Genomic DNA, 24,379 nt, shown 5'->3' with positions numbered 1-24,379 from the left:
GGCTGGATGGATCCACCCCAGGGCCCTAGGGGGGCTGGTGGAAGTGCTCACCAAGCCACTCTCCATCATTTACCAGCAGCCCTGGCTAAATGGGGAGGTCCCAGAAGACTGGGGATTAGCCTGTGTGATGCCTGTCCACAAGAAGGGCTGGAAGGAGGATCCGGGGCACTACAGGCTGTCAGTCTGAACTGGGTGCTCGGGGAGGCCATGGAGCAGATCACCTCAAGTGCCATCACACAGCACATATGGGACAGCCAGGTGGTCAGGCCCAGCCCGCGTGGGGTTATGAAAGGCAGGTCCTACTTGGTTAACCTGATGTCCTTCCAGGACAAGCGAGCCACTTAGTGGATGAGGGAAAGGCTGTGGATGGTGTCTGCCTAGACTTCAGAAAAGCCTCTGACGCCGCCTCCCACAGCATCTCCTGGAGATGCTGGCTGCTGGTGGCTTGGAGAGGTATATGCTTTTTTGGCTAAAATATGGTTGGAGGGCTGGGCCCAAGCATGGCGGGGGATGGAGTCGCATCCCGCCGGCACCAGGTACATGGGTGTTCCCCGGGCTCAGCTGGGGCCAGCCCTGTCCGGTGTCTCTGTCAGTGCCCTGGGTGAGGTGAGCCAGTGCCCCTCAGTGCGGCTGTTGGGTGGTACTGGGCTGCGGGCAGCGCCGGGGGGCTGGGGGCTCTGCAGGGGGGCTGGGCAGGCCTGGCGAGGGGCTGAGCCCAGCTGTGTGAGGGGCACCCCGGCCCAGTGCTGGGCCCTGCCCGTGGGGCACAGCGGCTGGGAAGCTGCCCGGAGGGAAAGGGCCTGGGGGGCTGGCTGACGGCCGGCTGGGCATGAGCCCCCGGCGTGGCAGAGGAGGCCAACAGCATCCTGGCTGGTATCTGAAACGGTGTGGCCAGCTGGCCCAGGGCAGTGACCGTCCCCTGTGCTGGGCACTGGGGGGGCTGCACCATGAACCCTGGGTTCAGGTTTGGGCCCCTCACTGCAGGGGGGACGCTGGGGGGCTGGAGCGTGTCCAGGAATGGGCAGGGGGCTGGGGAAGGGGCTGGGGCTCCGGTCTGATGGGGGGCGGCTGGGGGAGCTCGGCCTGGGGAGGGGGCGGCTCTGGGGGGCCTGGTGGCTCCCTACGGCCACCTGACAGGGGGGCTGGGCAGGGGGGGTCGGTCTCTTCTCCCAAGTAACCAGCGACAGGACAAGAGGAAACGGCCTCAAGTTGCGCCAGGGGAGGTTCAGATGGGGGAGTAGGAAGAATTTCTTCACGGAAAGGGTTGTCCAGCACTGGGATAGGCTGCCCAGGGGCATGGTGGAATCACTGTACCTGGGGGTATTCAAAAAGACATGTAAATGTGGTGCTGAGGAGCATGGTTTAGTGGTGGACTTGGCAGTGCTGGGTTAACGGTTGGACTCTATGATCTTAAGGGTCTTTTCCAACCTAAACGATCCTGTGATTCTAAATAAGTTTCTTGGAAAAATGATGATGTCAGGGAACAGGCTGGTCAGCCAAGGTGTCTTCAAGAACAGCACAGGGAACACGGAGAAGTGGCCATTCCCAGGAACTCATTCAGAAATAATTTTCTATTGAGTCATCAGTGGATTTTAAAAATTGTAGAAGAAATGTCTGTGCTGGCAGGGACTGAGCAGGAATTTCCTCCAGCAGAGGACAGCAGTGCATGCAGATCCTGCCGGATCTCTCCTCAGTGTGTGGAAATCCAGAGCAACTTGGATGCGGATGCCTGGATGGGAGAATGGTTTTGTCGTTGCTTTGTTATATAATAAACATTTTAAGACATGTTTGCTCCTGTTAATAGTTGTCACGTGCAGAATGCTGCCAAAAATGCAGCCTGGGGTAAAAACTGACAGCCAGGTCTATGATGCATTGTTCAGCAATGGAAAATAAAGCTGACTTTGCCCAAAAGTTGTGTTCCAACCCTCCCTGCCTGCCTGAAGCATGGATTGTGTGAGGCTTAATAAAAAAATTCAGTTGTGTGCATCCTTGTGAAAGGTTTTGGACTAAATATGTTTGCAAAGGTGAAAAGACAAATCTTCTGATGTATAAATATATATTTCTAGCAGGCTGATGCTGCCCAGTCCCCCCCAGGTTTGAACATGTTCATTGAAAGTGCAGTGGGTGCTGGGGACAAGCACGTGATTGGTTGATTTTTCTTGGCCTTATCTGTGATATTGTCTCTTTCTCAGGGAGAAGACGAAGCTGTTATCCTCAAGTCTTGTACACGGCGGAAAACTGACTCAATCGAGAAGAGGTTTTGCTTCGACGTGGAAGCTGTTGATCGGTGAGTGCCAAAGGGCATCGCATCCTTGGTGTACCTGCAGCCTGAGTTGCCAAAAGAATGCATGTGCGAGGGGTTACGCTAGCTGTGCATAGGGAAAGGTTGTACTCATCTGTACTTTGCTTTTCTGGGTAGTTCTTGTGCAGCTTCCATGTTTCTCTTCTCCTTTAGTCATACCCTCTGTGAATAGAAAGCATTTCTCTGTGGAAACACGCTTCTCCCTGGTGTTCCTAGCCAGGTGCTCTCAATATGCTGAGTTACTGCTTCGGTTTACAAGGTGCCAAGTTTACTCAAGTCTCTCTGATGGTGTTTTAGCACTTCTGCAGTGTCTGGCCACGTAAGGTAAATAGTCGCAAGTATGGAAAAGATGCTCTGTGGGTGTTTTGGCAGGGATATGATTCCTCTTTCCAGCACCAGGTATGTGTTTCAATAGCTTCAGCTTTTGTGCTGGAGAGTGGCTGTTGCTGGTCCACTATGGGTGGGTAATAATGGAAGTCCATCTTGCACCTCTGGACACTTTAACTTCTCTTTCCTGAAGAAGTAAAATGCTTTCTGATGTGACTTATCATGTAGCAGCTGAACCAGATGTATGTGTGGCTTCAATCTGTAATGCCTAGGAATGAGCCTGTTATCATATCTAGCATCACACATGGCTTACATATATAAACAGGAAAACCAGGCTGGGGTTGCTGTTCCAAGTGGTATTAGTCATTGTTTCATATCTTCCTGGCTGCAGGAAGTTTACATGGTTTACAAAAACCTGCTTCAAAGTCACTGAATGTCTGTGCCCTCCCAGTTGTGCATCTGTTTTCGGTCCAGCTGTCCTCCTCTCCACTGCCTGCTGCGGGAATGCCCAGGAGGTCTCGGGAAAACCCAAGTTCATCAAAACTCAAGGTGTTGAATAATGCTGAAATAACCTTCAATACCTTTCCCTGCCCAGCCTGTGCTTCCTCAGTGTTTTAGTGCCAGACCCTCTCACTGCCAGCCCAGGGCAGGGAGGGGCTGTGGTGATAGAGCTTTGCCTGTGTTGGCTGAGGGGGAAGATAACCCAGGGGCTGCCTCCCACTCTCTGTAGCTGTGCTTTCCTCTAGAAAGCTGCAATATTTCTGCTGACTTGGGGATTTTTTTCCTATGCCCTGAGAGTATTTTTTTAAAATGTGAAAATCAAAATAAAACTGGGAGGAGGAGAAGTCAGCCATTATAGTAGTTTTCTTCTGCAGTGTGTTCAGAGGCAGCTGAACCTTCCCTTGGTGTCTGGAGCCTGCTAGGCATGGGATCAAGAGCTACTCCAGAAATATGCCTGTTAAATGTAAATAATGGCAGGGGAGCAGCAAAGGCGGTGAAACCTGAGAAATCGCTCATTTCGTGTACACGTTCCTGCTGCAAGAGATGGCCTCTGCCTGAGAGGACAGTAAGAGCAGAAAACATGAAATAAAAGGCTGGTTCCCGCCCCCCCCACCCCCCCCCAGTATACAGGCCACTCTGCACATTTTTGGTATCAACATTTGTCATTAGTTGTCTAAAATAATGGTTATTTCCAAAATAGGTAAGCGAAGAGGAAGAGGAGGCAACAGGTTTTGCCATGGCCAAAAGAGAGTGTGATGTGCCCACCCTGTCTCCCCCTCCCTGGGACAGTCATGGTGAGCGTTGGGAGATCTGGGCACCATCAGGGCCTCAAGCTGATGCTGTCAGTGGCCAGAGTTTGCTGGAGATCACTTTTGCTTCACCTTGCCTGGCACTCATTATTTGGCCTGTTTTACAAAGCAGTGTGTTTCGAGGAACAGTTTCCTTGCCAGCCCAGGATTATCAGGGATTGACAGCGTGTGGGTGCCTCCCTGCAGCTGTCCTGCTGGAGCCTGGCTTGGGTTCCCTGGGTGGCCCTGGAAACCACAAGTGACCTGGAACTCCTTGTGCAGAGGTGCCTGGTTGCAGTCGGAGGTATTGGGGCTCGCCTGGGCACTGCAGGGATAACACCTTTGGAGGCATTGCTTTCCATTTTATGCTGGAGGAGATCAGCTCTGACTTAAGAACCTGAGCACAGGCAAAAACTTCAGCCCACACTTTCCACCCAAGTCTGCTGACCACAAATGATGGGATATCTTTGACCAAAGGCTAGCTGGAGTGGTGTCTGTGTCTGTTTCTGCAGAACAGAGAAGGCTGATGATTTGTGTAGTGGGGGTTTTTGTCTTGGGCTGGGTTGTTTTTTTTTTTGTTTTTGTTTTTTTTTGTTTTTTTTTTGTTTTTTTCTTCCCCCCCCCTTGTTTTACGGTTTTTTTTATTGTCTCTTCCAATAGAGAAGTTAGAAACTTGATGTCTTGCTCTTCAGCCCCATGCAGGAAGTTTTGATATGATTAAGGCAAATATCCCTGAGATGCTTCTGTCTCACATATGCACTGTGTTTTGACTTACAGTAGTTTTCCCCTTTCTTTTCTGTATGCTACTTCTAAATGAAAACTAGACTTGTAAGCAATGTCCCACAAGAGTCAAGTATGTTTTAACTGATAGAGCCATTCAATCACCTGCCGTTAAGCCAGTCCAGGAAAATACTGTGATACTGAGAAAACAGCGTGCATTTGTGTTGTTCAGAGGTAAGGGTGAATAATGCCACTGGAGTGTGCTTTTCCTGAAGTTTGAAACTGCCTTTGCAAAGGTTACCTTGGAAACAGGTGGCTTAAGAGAGCAGGAAGATTTTTCTGTACACATCCCTTTCTTCCTATGGACAATTAAATTGGATTGTCCCTTCCAAAGTATGTGTGGAGTGAGCATATTCTGGGCTGCGTGTGTCGCTTCCTCAGTAAGGATAAGGGACGTTGCTGCACTGCTGTGGATTTCAGCGTATTTCAGTTTGTGCTTCCCCTCTGTATCTTTCCAGGTACACATGCCCTTGGTGTGTGGTTGTCTTTTCAGAGCTATCTGCTGCAGGCCCCTCTGGAGCAATGTCACACACAGGCTCCGGGTTCATACCTGTAACGGGGCAATGCATGAAAGCCCATTGATATCTTCCGTGGTGATGGATATGTGATGTGTCGTTGCCTCCCAGCATTTGTGTCCAAAACGTCTTTTACTGCTGCAACAGATTACACTTAAATAGTGTTGCAAAGGCACCTGCCAGTTGGCATCCTGTGTGGGGCTCTGCTGCGGGTGCAGGTAGCCTGTGCTCCATGGCTTTCAGTGAGTTGCTTGTGCTTGCATGCCTTGGGGACAGTGTGAAGTCCACTTTCTTCCCAGGCCCTCCTAAAGCATATTTGATCATTTTTTAAGTTCTGTGTGCATCAACTGGCTTTGTTACCAGTTTGTGACCTGACAAGTTGTGTCCATCTTACTAACTGCAGTTGGAGGATGAAGGAGCATTGGTGGCGCTTGGGGCCGGGTTATCCCTCTGTGTCACACTGGAACTGGCAGCGTAAAACCTGTATGTAGTTATGGTTTGATATATGTCAAATCCCTTGCTAAAAGCTACACACATATAAGTACATATGATGAAACTTCATTTTCTACTCAAGTATGTTTATCTCCTGTCACCATAAAATGTGCGTAGCTCTTCACACTCTGTCTATACTAACTTGCAGTGTTGTAGGATGCAATATAATCATGGTGTTGTGCTGACACAGCCACAGGAGCACGGGGACTGTGCTTAAGCTCCTGCTTTGCCGTACAGCCTAAAGGTGGCAGCCTCGGCTGGCTCTTTCCCGATTGCTTTTATCTGCACAGAAATAGGCTTGTTTTTAGTGTTGCATTTTGGGAACCTGGTATACATGCAACATGGGGTGCAGACTTGGGGCTTTTTATGTAACACCCAGAGAAGCTGTTGCTTGTTAGGGAGGAAAAAAAAAAATTGTTTTTTCTCCTGTAAAGACGATTCAGCACTACCAAGCTGAAAATCTTGAGCTTGATCTGTTAATATAACGTTCCTTCCTTTTCCTGTTGTCTGGTAAGGAGAAGCCAAAGTTCTCAATGCTGACTGAAGTACAGGTGTTTGTGAGAGGTCTAAGAAATCCCTGTCACTGCTTTTGCAAACAGTTCTGATTTTCAATGTGGGAAGTTAGGAGCATTTTATTGCTTTGTTACAGCAAAATTAGGCCCTGAATGTTGTTCTCGTGTCTGGCTGAAATACATTCCTAGTGTGATGAATACAGTGTTTTACTATTAATGCTCATTTTTTCTAACCACTTATTTGTAGTCTCTGCATTAAATCAGTTTTGTAAACAAGGTAAACAGGGATGACAGCCATTGTCTTACAAAATAAGCCTTAGGAGGAGGAGTATCTCATTTGGCTCATGACAAAGGCTTTGTAATTTAGAATGATGTAGGTCATTGCTCTGGGCGAGAAGTGAAGCACTTCTAATACCAATTGGCTTTTATGGGAACAGGAGGTATTAAAAGTTGTGGGATTTTGATCTCTTAGTTGTTCATAAAGGCCATAAACTCTGCACGTAATGCCATTCCCCTTGGCTACTGCCTGTGTGCCCCCAAAGTGGCTGGCACCTCCTCGGTCCTGCTGTGCAATGGCTGGCATCGGGGTGGCTGAGCTGACATGCACCTGCCTGAGCATTTTCCTGACCAGATGGTTTTCGGTAGGTAGGCTGTTGGCTTTGTTCTGGGTAGCTGCGTACAATTCTGTGATTTCTGAGTCACCCTGACTACAGTGGGGCACAAAGCCTGCTTCCCAGTGCTGGGGCCAGGCGGCCGGTAGCCACTCCACCTCTGCTGTTGTTCCCCACGGCTGGCTAGTGGATCTTGCCAGTGCTTTGGACAGCACGTGCAATACAACTTGTACTTGTTCCTCTGCTGGTGTCGCCTTTCGGGTGACCTTTTAAACAAAGCAGTTCATGAGGTTTTCACAGGTGGGCAGGCAGGGAGCAGATGAAGCTCATTCTCCCCTCGGTGGCCACGGAGAACCACACCAGCCCCTGCCCCTGTAGAACGTGCTGGTGGCGGTTGTACCAATGGTGCTTTAAGCTCTACGTGGACAAGTGAGACTTCCTTAATTCAGGAACAAAGTCTCCTCCTTATTTACATTTTTTTTTTCATCTTTGTTTCGAGGCCACATCTGGCTGCTGGTGTCTGAAGCAGTGCCGCACTACTGTGGGGTCCTGTCTGGGTACAATGCTCTGCTCCAGCTGGGACTGCTAACTTCTGGGCGCGCTCAACTCTGCTCAGCCCAGAAGACCCTGATATTAATCCGCTTTTATGTTTTTTCATTCAGCAGTTTAGATTGTCTCGGTATGATAAGCTGCTGCAGGAGTTGAAAGTTCTTATCTGTTTGTATTGCTTTCATTATTTGTTTGCTTTTCTGGAAGAAAGAAAAGCTATTGGACTTTCTCATTTTCTCTGCATGTTTAGTCATAGGTCCTTAAAACTGGGCTGTGTTTCACAAAAGCTGAGATACTGAGAAAATTCAAATTTCCTGTGTGGTCTCATATGGAAAAATCTCTTCAGTTTTTAGATTTTAGCATATTGAAAATACACTTTCTTGTGACATGTTTACCATCTTCTGCTCTCTTCTCATACTCCTGCATCCACTTAGTTTAGAAATGGATTCTTCTGATCACAAAATGTTCCTTTCCTTCCCTTGCATCCCAGAAGGCGGCAAAGTGTTTTGGTGCCTGGAGGTTGAAATGTATGATGCAGCATTTGGCAATGAATCAGCAGGTCCTTCATCTTGTTTGTCACAACAGTTCACGTTTGTGCATCTTAGATGTCAGATCCAGGAAGGCGTCCTGCCGTCCCAATGTGACAGTCTCAGGGCTGGCTCAGCTGGGCAGAGGGTAAACTCTGGTGTGTGTCCACGTGCATGCTGTGTCAGGCTTTGGAAGGGAATATGAGCTACTCAACAGCAAAATCTAGTGAAGCTCCAGTATTTAGGGTCATTTGTCTGTTAGGTGAGGGTATAAAGGTGGATGCATTTTGTTTATCTTTTGGGAAAGGAAGTCAGAGAAGGGCCTTCCCTGTCTCAGGCTCTACACTGAATATTGAGATATCCGTAATCTAATGAGCACACTTTTGGAAACTGTTGATCTTCAAGGAAACTCCACGAAAAGGAGGCTGGCTGCAGACAGCAAGTTGAACATGGCTGCATGTTAGTAGCATTACTAGGATGCTGTTTCAGCACCAGCCATCCCACCTGACTATTAAGCACATGGTACCCTGTGGGCATCATCCAAATAAATAATGAATGAGGCGTAATGTGTGGGGTGCATTTTAAATTTATCACAACCAGGAAGATGGTTCCGCTCAGGAAAGCTGTGCAATGGATTCCTTGGCAAATGAACACTGTGGGAGGAAATGCAGAGCTATTTGCAATGTAAATAGTTTTTTAATTCAGTTTCACAGGCCCTCCCCTCATGCTGTTAAATAAGTTTGAAGTGAAGCCCAAAGAGTTGTTATCTGCTCAAAGGCAGAACAAACATTTTCATGTTATCACCTTTTTGCCCTGTACGTGAGGGAATGTGGCATGCCAGATACCAGTATTGTCTCCCTGGGACTGTGTCACTTTGCTCGGAGTCCAGTGTCAAATTTACCATGAATGAATGGTTTAGACTTCTTTGTTTTAATGTCTCTGCTAAAGAGACAGAAATCCCAGTATTACCTTTTCCCATCTCTCCCTAGCTGAGCTAGAGCCCTTGCAGGGTTTTCTGCATTAGGATGTCTGTGCCTTCAACAGCAGCTTGCCTTAAGCTCAGACTTAAGCCCTGGCTGAAAGGGGGCACGGCTGGGACCTCTGGTCACCCAAGGAAAAGGCTGCCTCTGCCATGGGAGAAGGATTTGCTGCCAGTCCTACTGCAGCTCCTCAGGTACCAGGGCCTACTCTTGAACTGCTTTGTATCTGCACAACAAGGACCTTTGTTGAATGGATGTTGTATGTTTTCTTTCTCAAATGGGGTGATGGTTAAGTGGTTTCTTCTTCCCTTCAAAATGAGTGAACTTCCAAACCTCTAAGCTGGTGAGTATTGACTGACTCACCAATGGGATTAGTGGAGACCAAACACATTATGTCTGGTTTACTTGGACATGGGCTTGTTGCAAGCCTGAATGCACAGCTCTGCCTGGTAAAGCAGTGCTTAGCTGCTGTGTGTGTGCTGAAAGCCAACTGTTTGGTTGGTAGAATGGGGAACGGAGTTAGGGAGAAGGGTTAATTCTTTGTTCCTTGCCCACACATACCACGGAAGTGACAGAAGATGGGCCAAACCCACCACTATGAGAGCCCCTGTTAATGTTTTCTTTTCTAACAGAGGTTCAGCTCTTATCAAGGCTTTTGAAGAGTGTTGTTGCAGCTCACATTCTCCTGCTGAATCACTTTTAGGAAGCGCAAGTTTGAAATTACCCCTCTTCCCAGGCCTTATCAGTTTTTGGAGATTTAGTACCGAAAAGAGCCTATGTGCTCTGCTGAATGCTGTTTTCAGGCAGTTGGCAGCTCCAGAGGCTAAATTGTTTTTCCCTCCTTGTGCCCTGTCAGCCCGGTGCCCTGCGAGTGGTGATCCTGGCTCGCCGCTGCCTTTCTGGAGCTGCTGTGCTTTGCCATGGACGGGAAGAGCAGCATCAGAGGTTGTCTGCTGTCATATTTCCGATGGATGAAATCCCATGAGCATTGCTGTAGAGATCACACCAATGACCACCCCGAGCACACTGAGTTGCACAGCACTTGCCATGCCTGCATCTCCTCTGTTGCCAGGGCTTTTGCCCACTCTGCTCCTGCAGAAATATCTGCTGCACCCTGCTAATGCATCTGAAAATAGCCTGGGAGGAAGCAGAATGACTAGACCAAACAGAATAGACCTTGGCTGTGTCACTGAGACCAGAGCCTCTGCCTGGTCCCCCAGGTGCTAAGTGGGCAGCCCAGCCCTGCTGCTGGCTTTGCTGGGAACAGCAGTGGGGTAGGATGCAACCACCCCTTCAGAGGCTGGAGACCTGGACCCGAAGGCGTGAGGCTGAGGAGGTGTAGGGCTAGCTAGGCTTTTTGTGTCTGGATCTGCTGGCTGCAAGATAAGCTGGGATGTTGGGGATGGAAAGCCTTGCAGCCAAGCAAGATGCAGTGAATTGTCAGCCCACAATGTGACCTGTGGGAATACAGTGTTGGCTTTCACCCTCTGTGGCATGATCGTCTCTTGTGCAAACACACAACCACACCTGAAGTTGTGCAAATATTCTCCACTGTGTTAAATCCATCATGAACTTGGTGGTCATGCTTATCAGAGCTACATAATTAAGTTTTAACTCCTTGTATGAAAAGGGCAGTCCAGAAGTACATTTAGGATCTACTTAGGAGTGGTGGAGGTGATGTTGGGCCTGGGGCAAGGCTGGGCTGGTGACGTCCTCTGGTTCCCGTGCATTGTTTAGAGGCACTTGGGCCTGTTAATTCCCCTTCTCATTAAAATAAGTAAGCAAACACAAAGTTGGTTTTTGGAGGCTGGATTTACAGTGCAGCTCATGGGCTATTGTGTGTGCCATGGCTAGGGGTGGGAGGGCCAGGCAAGACCAGCCAGTGCAGGAGCAAGCACCCTGGGTCTCCTCATGGCACTCCCCCCATAAGGCTGCTGGCAGGGGTACACGGACCAGGATTGCATTGCTGCCCTTACCACATAGAACATCAGTATAAGAATGTGGTCAGAGAAGTAATGCAGCCATGCTGGCACTTATGTGTCAGGGATGAAATTCTTCACACAGCAGAAGGTCCCCCCTCACGAGCCAGTGCTTGGGGTGGTGGTGGGATGTGGGGGGCTGGCATGTGTGGGCCTTCTGCTTGCTTAGTTACTTTCCATGCCTTGTCCTGCCATTGCATGGACGTGCTTAGCCCAAGTGCAGGTGAACTGTCTGGCTGAAAGCTAGAGGAAGAATTTGGCATACAGCTCACTTAAACTAAAAGCACTGAAAATGCGTATTGGTTGTTGGTGTCCTCTGCTCATTTGCCGGTCGTGATTAGGACCTGCAGGGACATTCCTGGAGAGGTCAGGCTGGGCTCAGCCACAAGCTGCTGGGGCTTGGCTAGGAAGAAGGTTGTCCTCATTCTCTCTTGTGGGAAATTTGTCTTTGTCATCTCTGTTTTCCATCCTGCAGTTTATTTATGGCATTCCCTTTATCTCCACAGGCCTGGTGTGATCACCATGCAGGCACTTTCAGAAGAGGACCGAAGGCTGTGGATGGAGGCGATGGATGGCCGGGAACCGGTGAGCAGAAATATTAGCAAAAAAGCACTGGAAAAAAAAATTGTGGAGAGCTTTTTGTAACCTGGGGCAGATTGTTTGCTGCAAAGCAGGCTGTCATGCAGTGCCTGCCAGCCGGTGTGAGAGCTGTATCCGTGGGGCAGCTTGTGCTTTCTGCCAAGAGAATAGTTTAATCCCTTGGTTAAATATTTGAGGTAATACTGTATCTCCTGTGCTTGGATTGCTTGAAGGTGCGGTGGAGAGGAGGAGGGTAGGCTTGGCCAGCACAAACACGCTGCTGTGCTGTTCTGAAAAGAAAACATAGCAAGAAGACCAGTGGAAGAAAATACACTCTAGATTTCTAGGGCTCTTTGAGTCCTGCAACTCAGCTGGCAGCTGTTTCTAGGTCTTATAGAGAACTGCGGATTTTGTGTGAGCAGAGGAGTGTAGCCCCTCTTCTCCATACTCAGTGATAGCTTCTTCACCGCTGTCTTTTCTCCTACCATGCCAAAGCTGTACAGGCTTTCTCACCTCTGGAAGGGATTGTGGAGGTTTTCAGAAAACTCATGGTTACTGCTTTTTTTATTTTTTAATGCGTATGCAGACATTACTGCCAAGCTTAAAGAGCTTTGGGCTGGTTCTGACTGGGTTCTGTCAGAGAAACACCTGGTGTGGGCGCTGTGCGTTGCTGGTGTGGTGCTGCCTGGTTTCAGCATGGCGACTGTCCAGCAATGAACAGCAAACGCAGCATTGCCAAGCAGCCTTTGTATGCAGAGTGAGACGAGGCTGCAGGCCTCTGTGGCATGGCCAGAAGCGTAGCAGGGTACAAAAGAAACTTTGTGAATAGCTAGAGCAGCCAGGGCTGTTATGGGACAGCCTGTACATTTTTTGGAGTAGGTGTCTGTGCTTTTGGGCTTGAGTCAGGCTCTGGCAGTCGGAGGAGAGTCCATGCAGGGAGCAGGGTGTCCTCTCCCAGCACGGTCCCACTGCCACAGACTGGTACTGATTTGAACAGATGCCCCCTCTCCAAATCCATGAACAGGTCCTTGTTTGTCAGAAATAAGTGTTAAAGCCAGGTGAGTTGTGGATACATGTGGGCTGTTCAGGATATGCTGGAAAGCATATGCTGGGCTTAGTCAAGCAATTTGCTTTTGAAACTTGCAGTGGTTTGGAGGTCAGGAAGGCTCTGTGTGTGTGTGTGTGCTGCTGTGTAGTTCAGGTAAAGGATTTCATTGTAGATTACAGCCAGGTCTCAGCCTGGAATCGTAGATCTGTTGGGTAATTCAGGTAGGATGGGGCTGTGGGAGGTTTCTAGTCCAACCTCCTGTTCAGAGCGGATTGCTCAGGATCTTAATCTGGTTGGGTGCTGAAAGCATCCAAAGGAGGAGCATGTACAGCCTCCCTGGGCTCTAGCTCTGCTGGTTGATCATCCTCCTGCTAGCCTGGTCTGAACCTCCCCTGTTTGAATTTACACCTATTGTCTCTTGTCCTCCCACCATGCACTGTTGTGAGGAGCCTGTCTCTGGTTTTCTGATGCTTTCCCTGTAGGAGGGGTGCTGTCAGGTCTCCACAAAGCTTTTCCTTCTCCAAGCTGAATAAACCTCACTCCCTAATGGGGCGTGGGCTGTGTAGCTTGTACCTACCCCTGATGGTGATGACAGCTCTCTGCCATGTTCATTTCCTCCCTGCAGCAAAATCGTACTTCTGGGACAAACATGCTCAGCTGCACCTGCAGACATACTATTTCCAAGTACAGGCATTGCGGAAGGTGCAGGCAGGCACAGAGGCAAAAAAGGGCTGAATATGTGCTGTGTGTGCAGGACAACCTCTGCTCCCTTTTTCTGTCATATGCTGAAAAAGAACTCTTGTTTAGGAGAACCAGCCTACTCTTCCACCTTGGCTCTTGACCTGTGTGGCCCTGCCCTGGGGCAGCTGTAGTGGAGACACTTGGGTGTAAGGCATACCAGCCTTTCCAGTGCCAACATGCAAGCTGTCTTGTTCCCTCCTAAATTAATCCCTGCCTTCATTCTGGTGGCACCTGGAGACAGTATTTTCAATTTCTTCAGAAACAAAATGTGCATACTTGCTCCTAGTCCGAATCAAGTCTTCTGCTCCATCAGCCTGCTCACCTACTTCCCACTGCCTCACCTTTTCTGGGAGCTGTTATTGCAAGGGTGCGAAACCCAGTCACCTGCAACGGGAGCTGTGTGAATATGGTTACCCAGTTGCATTGTGACCTGCTGGTGTTACTAGGATTTGGCACAACAGCAGAGCAGGTCTGTTCAGATTGTGTTGCAGAGCTGCAGCCAGAGATTTTGCGTGCTTGTAAAGCACTATGCATGTCAAAGGTGCTGTGAAGTAACTGATGCAGGACTGCCTGGATTATCCTGTTTCAGAATCTGGTTATATGAACTCCTTCAAAAACACACAGGTCTTCATGCTGCCGCCTGCATATTTTTATTCTTCCCTATCATGCCCATCAGCTTAGGGTAGCTTGCTCATCCAGCATGTCAAGGATTGTCACTGCACATTAATTAAATACCTCATGGCCCTTAAATGCTAATGGCATTTAAACCTGGCCTTCCAGGTGTGGCGCAGGAGCCATGGGAATGAAGCCTGTATGGAAATGGATCCAAGAGGCATTTTACTGATGAAGATGGTGCATGTTGACAGATGAGGTAGCTCCTTATCCTCAGTGATCCTCCTTGATTCATCAGAAGTGAAGCTGTTGGTCTGTTCTGTTTGGATCTTTATCTTGAAGAACCAGGGTGTGGGATGTTACCTACTCTGCAGACATTTCCTTGAGCAAGAGACGAGGATTTAACCTTTGGACTCCTAGGAATATCCAATCTCTGCTTTGACTGTATTTCTGTAACCAAAAAATCCCTACTGGAAAGAATGTCTGGTTTTCCTTTGATTTGAATATTGAGTGTAGGAAAGCTTGGCACAGTGGGGTCAGTAATTCCATGTGCAAATTCAGGCCGTGGAGAGATTGAAGCGGACTGGACTTTGTTTCTGAATTATAATTAAAAAAATAAAACCAATTGTTATATTACATTTTAGTAAGATCTGAACATAGAATGTAGGCTGTATTAGCAAAGACATTTGTCGCAACTTGAAAAGATTTATTATCTATCTTACAGTCAAAGCAGTCTCCAGATAGCTATCATCAGTGTTAACTCTTACCACTTGTTATTAATTTGGCTAAAAACTTTGTGTTGACTTTGGGTTTTCTTTTATGTTACAGAGGCTGGAAATAGAAGAAACTGCAAACTCTGTAGCAGAGCAGTTGTATTCATGTTAAGATACTCAGGTTAAGTTTCCTATGGTATTTCTCATCTGGTGATACAGTTTGGAAATGTATATGGTTGAGGCCAGAGTGATTCCGAAACTTTGTTGGAACCTAAGTCAAGAATAAAAGTTGTTTTGGCTTGTAGTGGCAGCTGTGGTAGGCTGCAGGATTAAGAGGCGCACAAATTAGGCTGTTTGCTTTGTGGCAAAGAACTGAAGGTAAGCATTTTAGTAAGGTTGTGGCTTTGCTTCCCAAATCTGCAGCAAGCTTGCCAGCCAAGAGAGATGCTGATGTCAGTGGTTCCTACTATTGCCTTCCGATCAGGTCGGTTATCTTAGAAATCATTCTCACATCGGTGAGGGCAGAAGTGAGATAGTGGGCCTTGAAGTATTTGGGACATGAAAACATTTCTCCATGAAGGTGAGCCTTGCAATATAAAGGTACATAGAGGGTTAAGGGTGTGAAAAATGTTAGATCGTATATCCCTGTTGAGCTGTATTAATCCATTGTTCATAACCTTTTGAGTGGTGATGGAGAAGTTAGTGTTAAATGGCAAATGCAACAGGCTGTGATCCAGTCAGAGGAAATAAAATATGGATGGGCTCTGAGCAGTGCTGTTCTGACATTCACATCATGCTGCTCTTTGCTCAATTTGTTTTTTCTTTTCTGTTCTTTAAAGCAATACAAGTCTATAAAAATACAGCCAGCATTTCATATTGGTTTTGTTAGCACTGTGCAGCTGAGCACACCACAGGCTGGGGATGAGCAGCTGGTCTTCTGCCCTTGCAGGGGAGGGAGGAAGGACTCTGAAATAGAGACGCATCAGCAGTGCTTTCTCCTGTCCTTCTGCTCCCCTGACTTGCTCTTCAGTTCTTTAACATAACCTGCAAGTTCACAAAGGCAAGAACAAAGTGCAAAGCCCCTCGTGTGCTTCAGGAAGCCTGTGGCTGGTCACTGAATGGAAAGGCAGCATGGCAGAAGTCGGTGGGTTTTGTCTTGGGAGCTCCCACGGGTCCGACCGGGCCCTTTCCTCTTGGCCCTCGCATGGCTTAGTTCTTGTGTGATGAAGTTCCATCCTCTGGATAGCAAATAAGGTTTCTGCTCCCATTCAGAAGTGGATTCAGGACCTCACCACTCTGATGTCTAGAAACCTTCCTAGGACTTCCCACCCACCCCGGTTTCCTCATGTCTGCTCCTCCATGTGAGGGCACTGGGCTGCGCAGCAGTTGTGCCACCTGAGGCTGAGGGCCATGGGGGACAGTCGAGTGGAAGCACATGTGAACCTGCACAAGAACTTGGAGCCTTTCCTCGGCGGTGGGGATCTGACCCTGCCCCATTTCAGGGTGCTGAGGGGTCTTGCTTGCAGCCAGCCAGAGCTCGGGGCGATCGGATATACTGCGGTGGGTGTGAAGGACCGTTTCCTTTTGCAGCTGCCTTGGGGCTCCCAGCAGTGCCCTGGCTCAACAGAGACCAGCTCCTCCGCAGCTCCACAGCTGCGAGGGCCACCCTGAGCCCCGTGGGGCTGTGGCAGCTGCCCTGGCACTGGGGGAGTGGGCGATGCTGCACTTCAGGTGCTCGGCATCACCCCTACGCCGCGCTGGGAACGGACTTTGGGCTGTTCTTGGTCGTCCCCCAGCGACATGGGCCTGTGGGCAGCACCAAATGGAGCGGGGCGGTGCTGGGGGGGGCCGTGCGGCCACTTTCCACTAGGTGGCGAGCTGAGACCAGCCTGCCCCTCGGACCTGGGCCCCCGCGGGCCCGGCCACCCCTCTGTGCCCCCAGCCGGGGGCTCTGGGTGTGTCTGCGGCTGCCCTCGCCCACCTGCCCTGGGGGGCTGTGGGGTTGGGGGAGCGACGTGCCCCCCAGAGCCGGGCTGCCCGTGCTTGCCGCCCAGCTCCTGTGCTCCAGGGCCGGTTGTGCTGCCTGAGGTGGGGAAAGCGCTCATTTCCCAGTTTTGTCCCCAAAACCTGCCACAGCTCAAAATCAGAGCCGCTTCCCTCCTGTGTTCCTCTGTCTTCCTTCTCCTGCTGTCCGAAGACGAACAACTGATAATTTTAGGGGAAGGCAGTGTTTAATCGTGGTAAACTGGGGGAAGGTGAGTGCAGACCTTCAAAACTTACAAAGTCTGTCAGCTTGTCCCTCCCCAGCTGTAGGGGTCCTTCCCCATTCCTTGCCTCTCCCTGAGGCTGGGCGTTTCCATGGTGACCATGCCACCATCTCCTGCCGCTCCACTTTGGGTCTGGCATGTCCTTCCTGGGGTCCTTTCGTCAGATGCCTGGGTGCTTTGCTGTGGGGTCTACACCCTCCTCAGATCTGGCCCACGGTGGGTGTTGGTTTGGTTTGATAAAAGGAACAGAAGCAAGGCAGCAGGGGCTTGGTAGCATGGCTGCTGGTCAGCAGCTCCCCCACCTCACCACCGGCCTGGTGGCTGCAGGGCAGGAGCCTCCCTGCGGCATTCTCCTTCAGGGTCTCCAGCTGTTCCTCCACATGGACCATGCAGCGCTGAGGCCAACGGTGGTGGGATGACAGCCACCAGTGCAGCATGCCAGAAACACCTCTGAGGCTCCTGCTGCCGTGGTCCTGGTCCCAGCCCTGCAGTCATGGTCCAGCTGTTCGGTGGTGCTGGGGCCTGTTCGACATTGCTGCTCTGGAAATGTGGTGGTGTGATTTTGTAGCAAAGCTCAGCCTTGCATTCCTGTCCAACACGCAGCACCCTCGCCTCCCGCCTCCTCCTCAGATATTGCTTCTGGGAATTCTTTCTGAAATTGTTTTTCATTTTACTTGTCTAATTATACAAAATGGTGAGAGATTAATTTCCCAGTGGAAATGATGTCTTTTGAACTCAATCCAGTGCTTTCAACCTCAGCATTCCTGTCATTTTGGCTCATTCAGAAAACAAATTAACTTGAAGGACTTCAGTCCCAGCACCTGTGCCACTACAGGGGGACAGCTGAGCACCAACTACACGCCTTCCCAACCTCCCCACATTGTGCTGGAACGTGCTGGAAGCTGCAGATGTGCTTTATCGCTTTAATTCCTTTCGTTTCCGACCGACTCCTCAGAGGTCATTTTCTTCTATATTCGTTTTGGTACTGCACCCATTACCTCTGTAGCTAAGTGTTCCCAGCAGAGCTTGAAAAACCCTCTTTGATGGAGATGGGGACCAGTGATTTGTGCTTAGGATGTGGTGTTTACGACTGCTGCTGCACCAGCATTGGGCAGGGCTTGAGGACCAGCCACTTTGGTTACTGACAGTGTCAGCAGCACTCTGTTCTGCGGGTACTGGCTGTAAGGTGGTAGTCACAGAGAAAAGTGCATTATTAGAGATAGCAGAAAAACTTTCACCCATAATATCTTTGACTACAGATGGTGGTCTTTGGCTGTTTTCTCTTTGCAAGGGAGAATCTGTGGGTGAGATGGCAGAGTAGTCATCACGTTTGCTCTTCTGGTGCTCTCCAGGGTTTTGTCCATGCCTGTCTCTTCAGCTTGTTTCCTTCACAGCCTTTTCCACACTGATCTTTTTACCCGCTTGATCCCACAGATGTGTGTTTCTATGGGCTTTCCAGAGAAAGATGGTTATTTGTGTATGCTTTGTCGTGCAGTTTTTTCATGGGCTTCGTCCTGTCTGGGTTTGTTTGCTTACGGCAAATTCTTTCTTTCAGTTCTGTTTTCCATGACATGACTCATTCCAGTTGCTGCTTCTCCATCTCCCTGTCTCTCTCTGCTGAACAAAATGGATTTTTCCCTGCTCTGCCCCCTCTCAGTGTCTAAGTTTCTACTGTTTGCTTTTTCTCTTTGCCTCTAATCTTCTCCCCGACCCAGATGACCTAGTGAACTCTCCCTGAACTGAAGCTGCAGGCTTGCCTGTGCTCTCACTGCCTGCGAGCATCTGACCTACCTCTGAGAGCAGCACCTCTGCCTCAGTGGAGGCACATCACATGTGCTGCAGTGATGGTGAGTCCCACTGCCGGCTTGGTGGCAAAACCTGACCCAGTGGAGCCCCTGCTTGGCTTTTTTGCTTCCCACAGTTCAAGAGTTTTGCCCAGAAAAGTTCTGTGTCCTTTTTGGGGACAAGGTTGCAGAAGAGGATCCTCAGAGAATCAGCCTGAGCTTTTCAGATCGAATGATAATTTGTCATGTTCAGTGTTAGTTTTTGTATTGCATGCTCTTACCACTGTTCCCTTCTTCTCCCTCCCCTGTTGCATAACCTATTTTAAGCCTAAAATAATAGTAACTTTACATTGAGTTTAGAAGCTTTTGTTTTGTTTCCAAAGCATTTAAGCCAGTGAGGTCCTAAGCCTTGACTTCAGGCTTTTATTCATGGTTCCAGCAAATGCTGCTTCAGTGGCTGATAACTTACCCAGCCAGAATCACTGCTGCTTCAGGCTGACAGTTTTCTGTCCTTTGCTTAAGAAGCTATTTGGGTCATAATGAGGAAAAGACTGAGAAAAGCATTCTAGATCATCCTAAAATGGGAAAAGAGCCCTCTGGACTGCTTCTACACAGCTAAAAGTGCTATCCTCCCCACTTTTGGAAAGTTTGCAACCTCTTTCTTCTAGCTCTCTTGTTGAGGACTTCCAGGAGCAGAGCAGTGGCTCCTGTCTCTGGTTTTCATCTCTTGTGCATGAATGCCTCACAATTTCTTTAATACATTCTTTGCTGTAGCCAGCTTTGCCATAGCACTCTTTGCTGAGGTCTGTGCTGCACAAATTTGCTACGAAAGTTGGGCTTTAGTTGGAGGCTAGGATGGTTGGTCCCAAGAGGTGAGTTGGGTTTCGCTGTCCCTTTGGGGGAAGATCTTGGTTCTGTGGGGGAAGCACTGGCAGCTGCCTGTCTCCTCTGGTATTGTCTTGCTGCTGATATCCACTGAAGCAAACTTGCAGAGGAGTACAGGCTTGGGGCTGGAGTGCAGGTCTGGTCACTGATCCATGGGACGTCATACAACGCACGTCTTCTGCATGGGACACCCACTGACTCTGCTGCAGCATGTGCTTTTCTTTCACTTTAGTTCAGGCCAGGAAGTAAGCATGGTGGTGAGAGGTGATTTGAGTTTGCAGAGTCCCTGGGGAAAGATGGCTAATCGAACTTGAATTGCAGTTTGCTGGCAACGAGTGCAGTGTGTGTGGGAACAGGATAGATCAGCTGACATGCGGCAACTTGATTATAAGTCTGGACAGGTGAACTAGTTTAAGAAAAGGTTGCAGAGTGGTTGCATCAAGAAATTCCTTGAGAGTGCTTTACTGTGAACCTAGCTGTCCACCCTTTGGCTGCATGTGTCCAGCTGTGCTGGCAGCCTCTACAGGGAAGCACAAAGCACTCGATTGAAACGAAAGACCAAAGACAGTGTGTTTGCTTTCCTTTTCTCTCTGCTCTTCTATCACCTCTGTTTAGAATTATTTCAGCAGGCAATTCAAGAAACATGTAGAAGTTTGGAGAATAGCTCCATGTTAGTAGAACAAACTTCTCTGCGAATTTGAATAGACTATTAGAGTATTGTGTTCTACTTTAAAAATTAAATTGTTCATTGTACAATCAGTTGCAAAACTAGCTTTTCCTCTTTATTTCTTCCTTTACTGGTCCTTGCATTTCATTTTAAGTAGTGATTTACTGTCCTGCTACAGACCCATCGCAGTTCTTGACCCAGGCTTTTTCCTTGTCCTAGCTGCAGCCTCAGAAGAAAGTCTGACCTTTGAAACTCCATTTTAATAATCTTATTTCTGTACTTCTGGTATCTGTCCTGTGCCACTCTCGGTTTGCTGTTCTTGGCAGACCCTCTGCAGCGCTGTGCCCTTGTGGAGCTGGGGAGCTGGGCTGGGCTCTGGCTGGAGCAGGCAGGCTGTGGGCATGGCACTGTCAGGAAAGGCAGCTTCTGCGCTGGGCTCAGGCTGCAGCAGTGTGCCTGGTGGCCATGCCCCGTGCTGCCTCTCAGCCAGCATTTGTTGGATGCCATGTGGTAGAAATGCTACTCATGAGTGCTGAGCGTGCTCATGGTGCTGTGTACATGCTGGGGGTGCATAGTTTCCCAGGGAGGTTATTAGCATTGTGGAATTTCAGGTCATGTCTGGGAAGCGGTAAATGTCCTGCTGCAGTTTTGAAGAGGGCACTGAGAACATTTAAATCTCTGTCAGGCTGGCTCCCAGCACCAGGGAGGCAAAGGGGCACTAATGAGCCCTGTGCTACATCCCAGGACTGCTCCAAGGAACCCCCTCTGCAGCTGCCCTGGGCTTGCACAGGTCTCTGGGGGTGAAGGGCAGGATTGGTGCCAGTGGGATTGTGGTCCCCTTTCTGCTGACTTTCCCAGAGCTTTGAGGTCCTTGCAATGGTCTGCGCTGCTCGTCCCTCACGAGCGGCTGTGCAAACTGAGGATTAAAACTGGTCTTGCCTCGAAGATGTCACAGTCTTGGCATTAAACCACCAGCCATTGTTCAGAACAACTAGGCAGTGCAAAACTTCTTTTCACAGACGAGGAATGCAAGGCATGTCTGTATTACAGTTATTTTAAAAATAAAGATGACACTGTCATTTAAAATTAGGTTGGTTTTGATGTGTTCAGACTCCTTGTTCGTCAGTAAATGTTGAAAGGAGGAAGGGCGTGTGTGCTTGCAGGAGAGAGGGAGAGTGAGAAGCTGGCTGGACTCCAGTGCAGATAGTTGGCAGAGCAGGATGTGCAAGTTGTTGCTCAAGCACCCTAGGAAACTTAGGGAAAGCTGTTAAACTAGTAGAAGTTTCACTTTTCATCAGTCACTTGATCTGGCCGTATCTGCTCTGCAGGACTTGCTCAAAAATGCTGCTCTGTGAAACTTTAAGTGCTTTAGTTATTCCAGAAATGTATTTTTCTAAAGCAGTTGACCTTTAGTTACATTATTCTAGAGACTTCTGTATATCTGACATGGTTGGTTCCCTGTCGCTTCTGCCTACCCCGCAAAGTGTCTGCTGCTTGATTTCCTTTTAACATTTAGACATGGTAGGTGGATAGTTTGACCAAGGTAATTTTTTCCTTGGGTGACAAACACAGCAGGTTATATAACTGCGCTGAGCTAAGCAGTCCAGATGGTTGGCAGGTATCCCGGTTGGCTTCGGCTTTGGAGGCTCTTGGGAATGCCTGCACTTGTAATAAAACATGGGCTTGTTTTTAATTAGAACCATCATTTAGTTCAGCTTGGAGAGACAGAAGGGCAAGACCTGTGTAGAGGATTCAAGCCCCCAGATGCTTCATTTTTGGTATTTTCTTTTCTTTTAATCAGGCTCAGGCATTGTTGCAAGTTCTGAGCTGAAATTTATGCTGGAGGGAAGGAGAGGGAGAGAGAAAGAGGGAAGCGAGGTAGGGGGCGTGGCTCAGACTGCTATGCATTAGTTCAGCACTGAACAGTAGGTTGGGAAGGAAGGAAGGAAGGAGCTTGCTGCCAGGGACCCTGGGCCACCCTCTTCCAAATGAACAGCCCTTGTTTGAATGACATAAACCAGCATTTCACAGTGGGTTTCTGCTGCCCTGCCAAGTCTTTCACTGGGGAAGCACGGCCTATTTTTAATTCCCCGCCCCCCACAGGGAGGTTTGCAGGGATGTGGGCTGGGAACAGTCTTACTTGTATCTGTATCGTTTTGGCTCAGAGAGCAAGGAAGGTTATTTCTGGCCACAACACAGTGTAGTCTAGCTCCGAAAATCCTGCTTGTAGTATGAAAACCTGGCTCTCGGACAAAAATAGAACAGCTTTGATAAGGCAGAGCCAGAAACAAGGGCTGATTTCATCAAGTTTGCCAGGTGTCCTGCTTTTAACAAGGAAGTACGCTCTTTTCTACATGAGCTTTCTTGCTCTGTGCTTTGCTGGGATCCCAACATAGCAGCTCTGTAATGGTGTGCCAAGCTTGCTTGGGTGTCAGGTGTAGAGGATCCTGCCTGGTGTGGTATGGACCTGTGCCGATCTTGCTCTTTCCTTTTTCTTCCTTTGCTCCTTCCCTCCTCTTTCCCCCTTCCCTGTTGCTGCAGGGTGCAGGTATGTGGTGCTCTCCCCTCCCCAGGCGTGTCTACACCATGTTGTGAAAGGAGCACCAGGTCGCCAGAGGCTCTGGCCATTCCTGTGCATGCCACGGGGTATGGCTCTCTGCAGAGATGGGGCTGAGCAGCCTGCTGGGAGCCTGCACCCAAGCAAATAGTCCCTGCCTTTTAGGGCTGTCATGGTGTTGCATCTAATCATGTAAGCTCTGGGCATCAGTAGGCAGGTTTTGGGTACAACAGCAGTGCTGGAGAGGTACTCTCAATCTCCAGGGGTCAGGGCTGGCTCAGTGTGTGCTTCCATACACAGTTCAATCCATGTCTGGGCAGCTGTGGGAAGTGGGGAGCCTACCCACCTCTCTGTCCTTGGCTGTTCATTCTCTCTTTCTCTGGTGCTGGACCAAGTCTTTGCATGCCCACACTATGAACCTGATCTGGCTGCACACTGTCAAGTAATAATAATATTAATAACTGGCTTGCTGGGTTAATTTTCAGCTGGATTGGACTCCCTGTGCAGCTCTGCCAGTGCTGCCTCTGTCTTTGCTAGCAGTGGTGGGAGAGCATGGCTGTGAGTGTGTGGAGGGTGAGATGGTTCCCTTCAGCTGCAGGATGGTGTTAGATAAACTGAGGACAGCTGTGAAACCACCACATCATGCTGCTGCTCATGGCACTGAGCAAGGGCACCACAACCTCCCATGGACAGGCAGGCACAAGGGCGTGGGACATTTGGAGTGCTTTGTGGTGCTGATACCTGCCGGTGGCCCTGCCTGCCTGTACAGGGGCAAGTGAAATGGCAGAGCAGAAGCATCACTGGGACAGCAAGAGCAGCAAAATGATGTACAAAGTGTTCCTGGCAATGGAAACACTCGCCTGGGGAGTGTCAGGTTTTCAGAGCAACTTCTGGGGCTCCCCAGGGCGAGCTGCCATCCATCTGCAGGGCATCACCTTCTCTCTGTCCTCCCACGGCATGGGAAAGCAAAGCCAAGGAGCCAACTTCTCTGATGTCACTCCCCAGGGAAAGGTGCTCATGGTCTGTGTGACTGAACAAGGGGGAGGTAGGAGGACTGTAGGCTGCCTGTCTTCATGAAGGCCAGTTTTGGCAGTAACATGGAAAAGACAGAAATGCAGCCATAGCCATGTGAAAAGGAAAGTGAGCACTAATGTGCCTGGCCAGAAGACACGGGTAATTCACAGACTGGCCTTTCTCAGAAGTCCCTGAAAGTGCTTGCATCTGACAGCAGTCTGAGGAAGTGAAGAGGTAACTCAGTCTTCACAGTCAGAGAAAACGTGCCACCCGTATTTGCTAAAATTAAGCTTGAAAATGCTATTCTTTCACTTCCTTTTTCTCTTAAATTGCTGTGGAAATAATAGAGTATTTGGTGGTAAAAACAGTAGAAACAAAATAATGCCTTATTATCATTTAAACTGACTGTGCTCAGTAATTCATTGAAGTTTTGCTCTCTTGAAACCACTTTGAGTTACCCAAGATCTCCACGCAAAATCTGTTTGTTGCCACTTGCAGCACCTTTGCTGCAGTTCATCAGAGGGGATTTTTGTGTGCTGCCAAAGCTTTAAATGAACGCAAGAGTTAGTCTTCTCTGGCATTCTCCTAAGAGCATCTGAGCACTCCACAATATCATCCTGAAGGGATTTTGTACAGGCATTGCAGAATA

General features: G+C 49.0%; 1 protein-coding gene across 9 annotated transcripts in view; it reads left to right on the top strand.

Moving 5' to 3' along the window:
• ARHGAP26 (Rho GTPase activating protein 26) overlaps nt 1-24,379 on the top strand; it is a 211,390-nt gene that overhangs the window by 81,844 nt on the left and 105,167 nt on the right. For all 9 annotated transcript variants that reach the window (XR_008823362.1, XM_056348080.1, XM_056348079.1 and 6 more), the window contains 2 exons: nt 2,193-2,287; nt 11,370-11,448. Coding sequence is in view for 8 of the 9 variants with exons in the window: in XM_056348080.1 (XP_056204055.1) it covers nt 2,193-2,287; nt 11,370-11,448 (174 nt within the window). In the remaining variant the exon portion in view is untranslated. The remainder of the gene's footprint in view (nt 1-2,192; nt 2,288-11,369; nt 11,449-24,379) is intronic.

This window comes from Falco biarmicus, chromosome 8 (genome assembly GCF_023638135.1).
Source record: "Falco biarmicus isolate bFalBia1 chromosome 8, bFalBia1.pri, whole genome shotgun sequence".
Lineage (NCBI taxonomy): Eukaryota > Metazoa > Chordata > Aves > Falconiformes > Falconidae > Falco > Falco biarmicus.
This window is presented reverse-complemented; position numbering and strand designations above follow the sequence as displayed.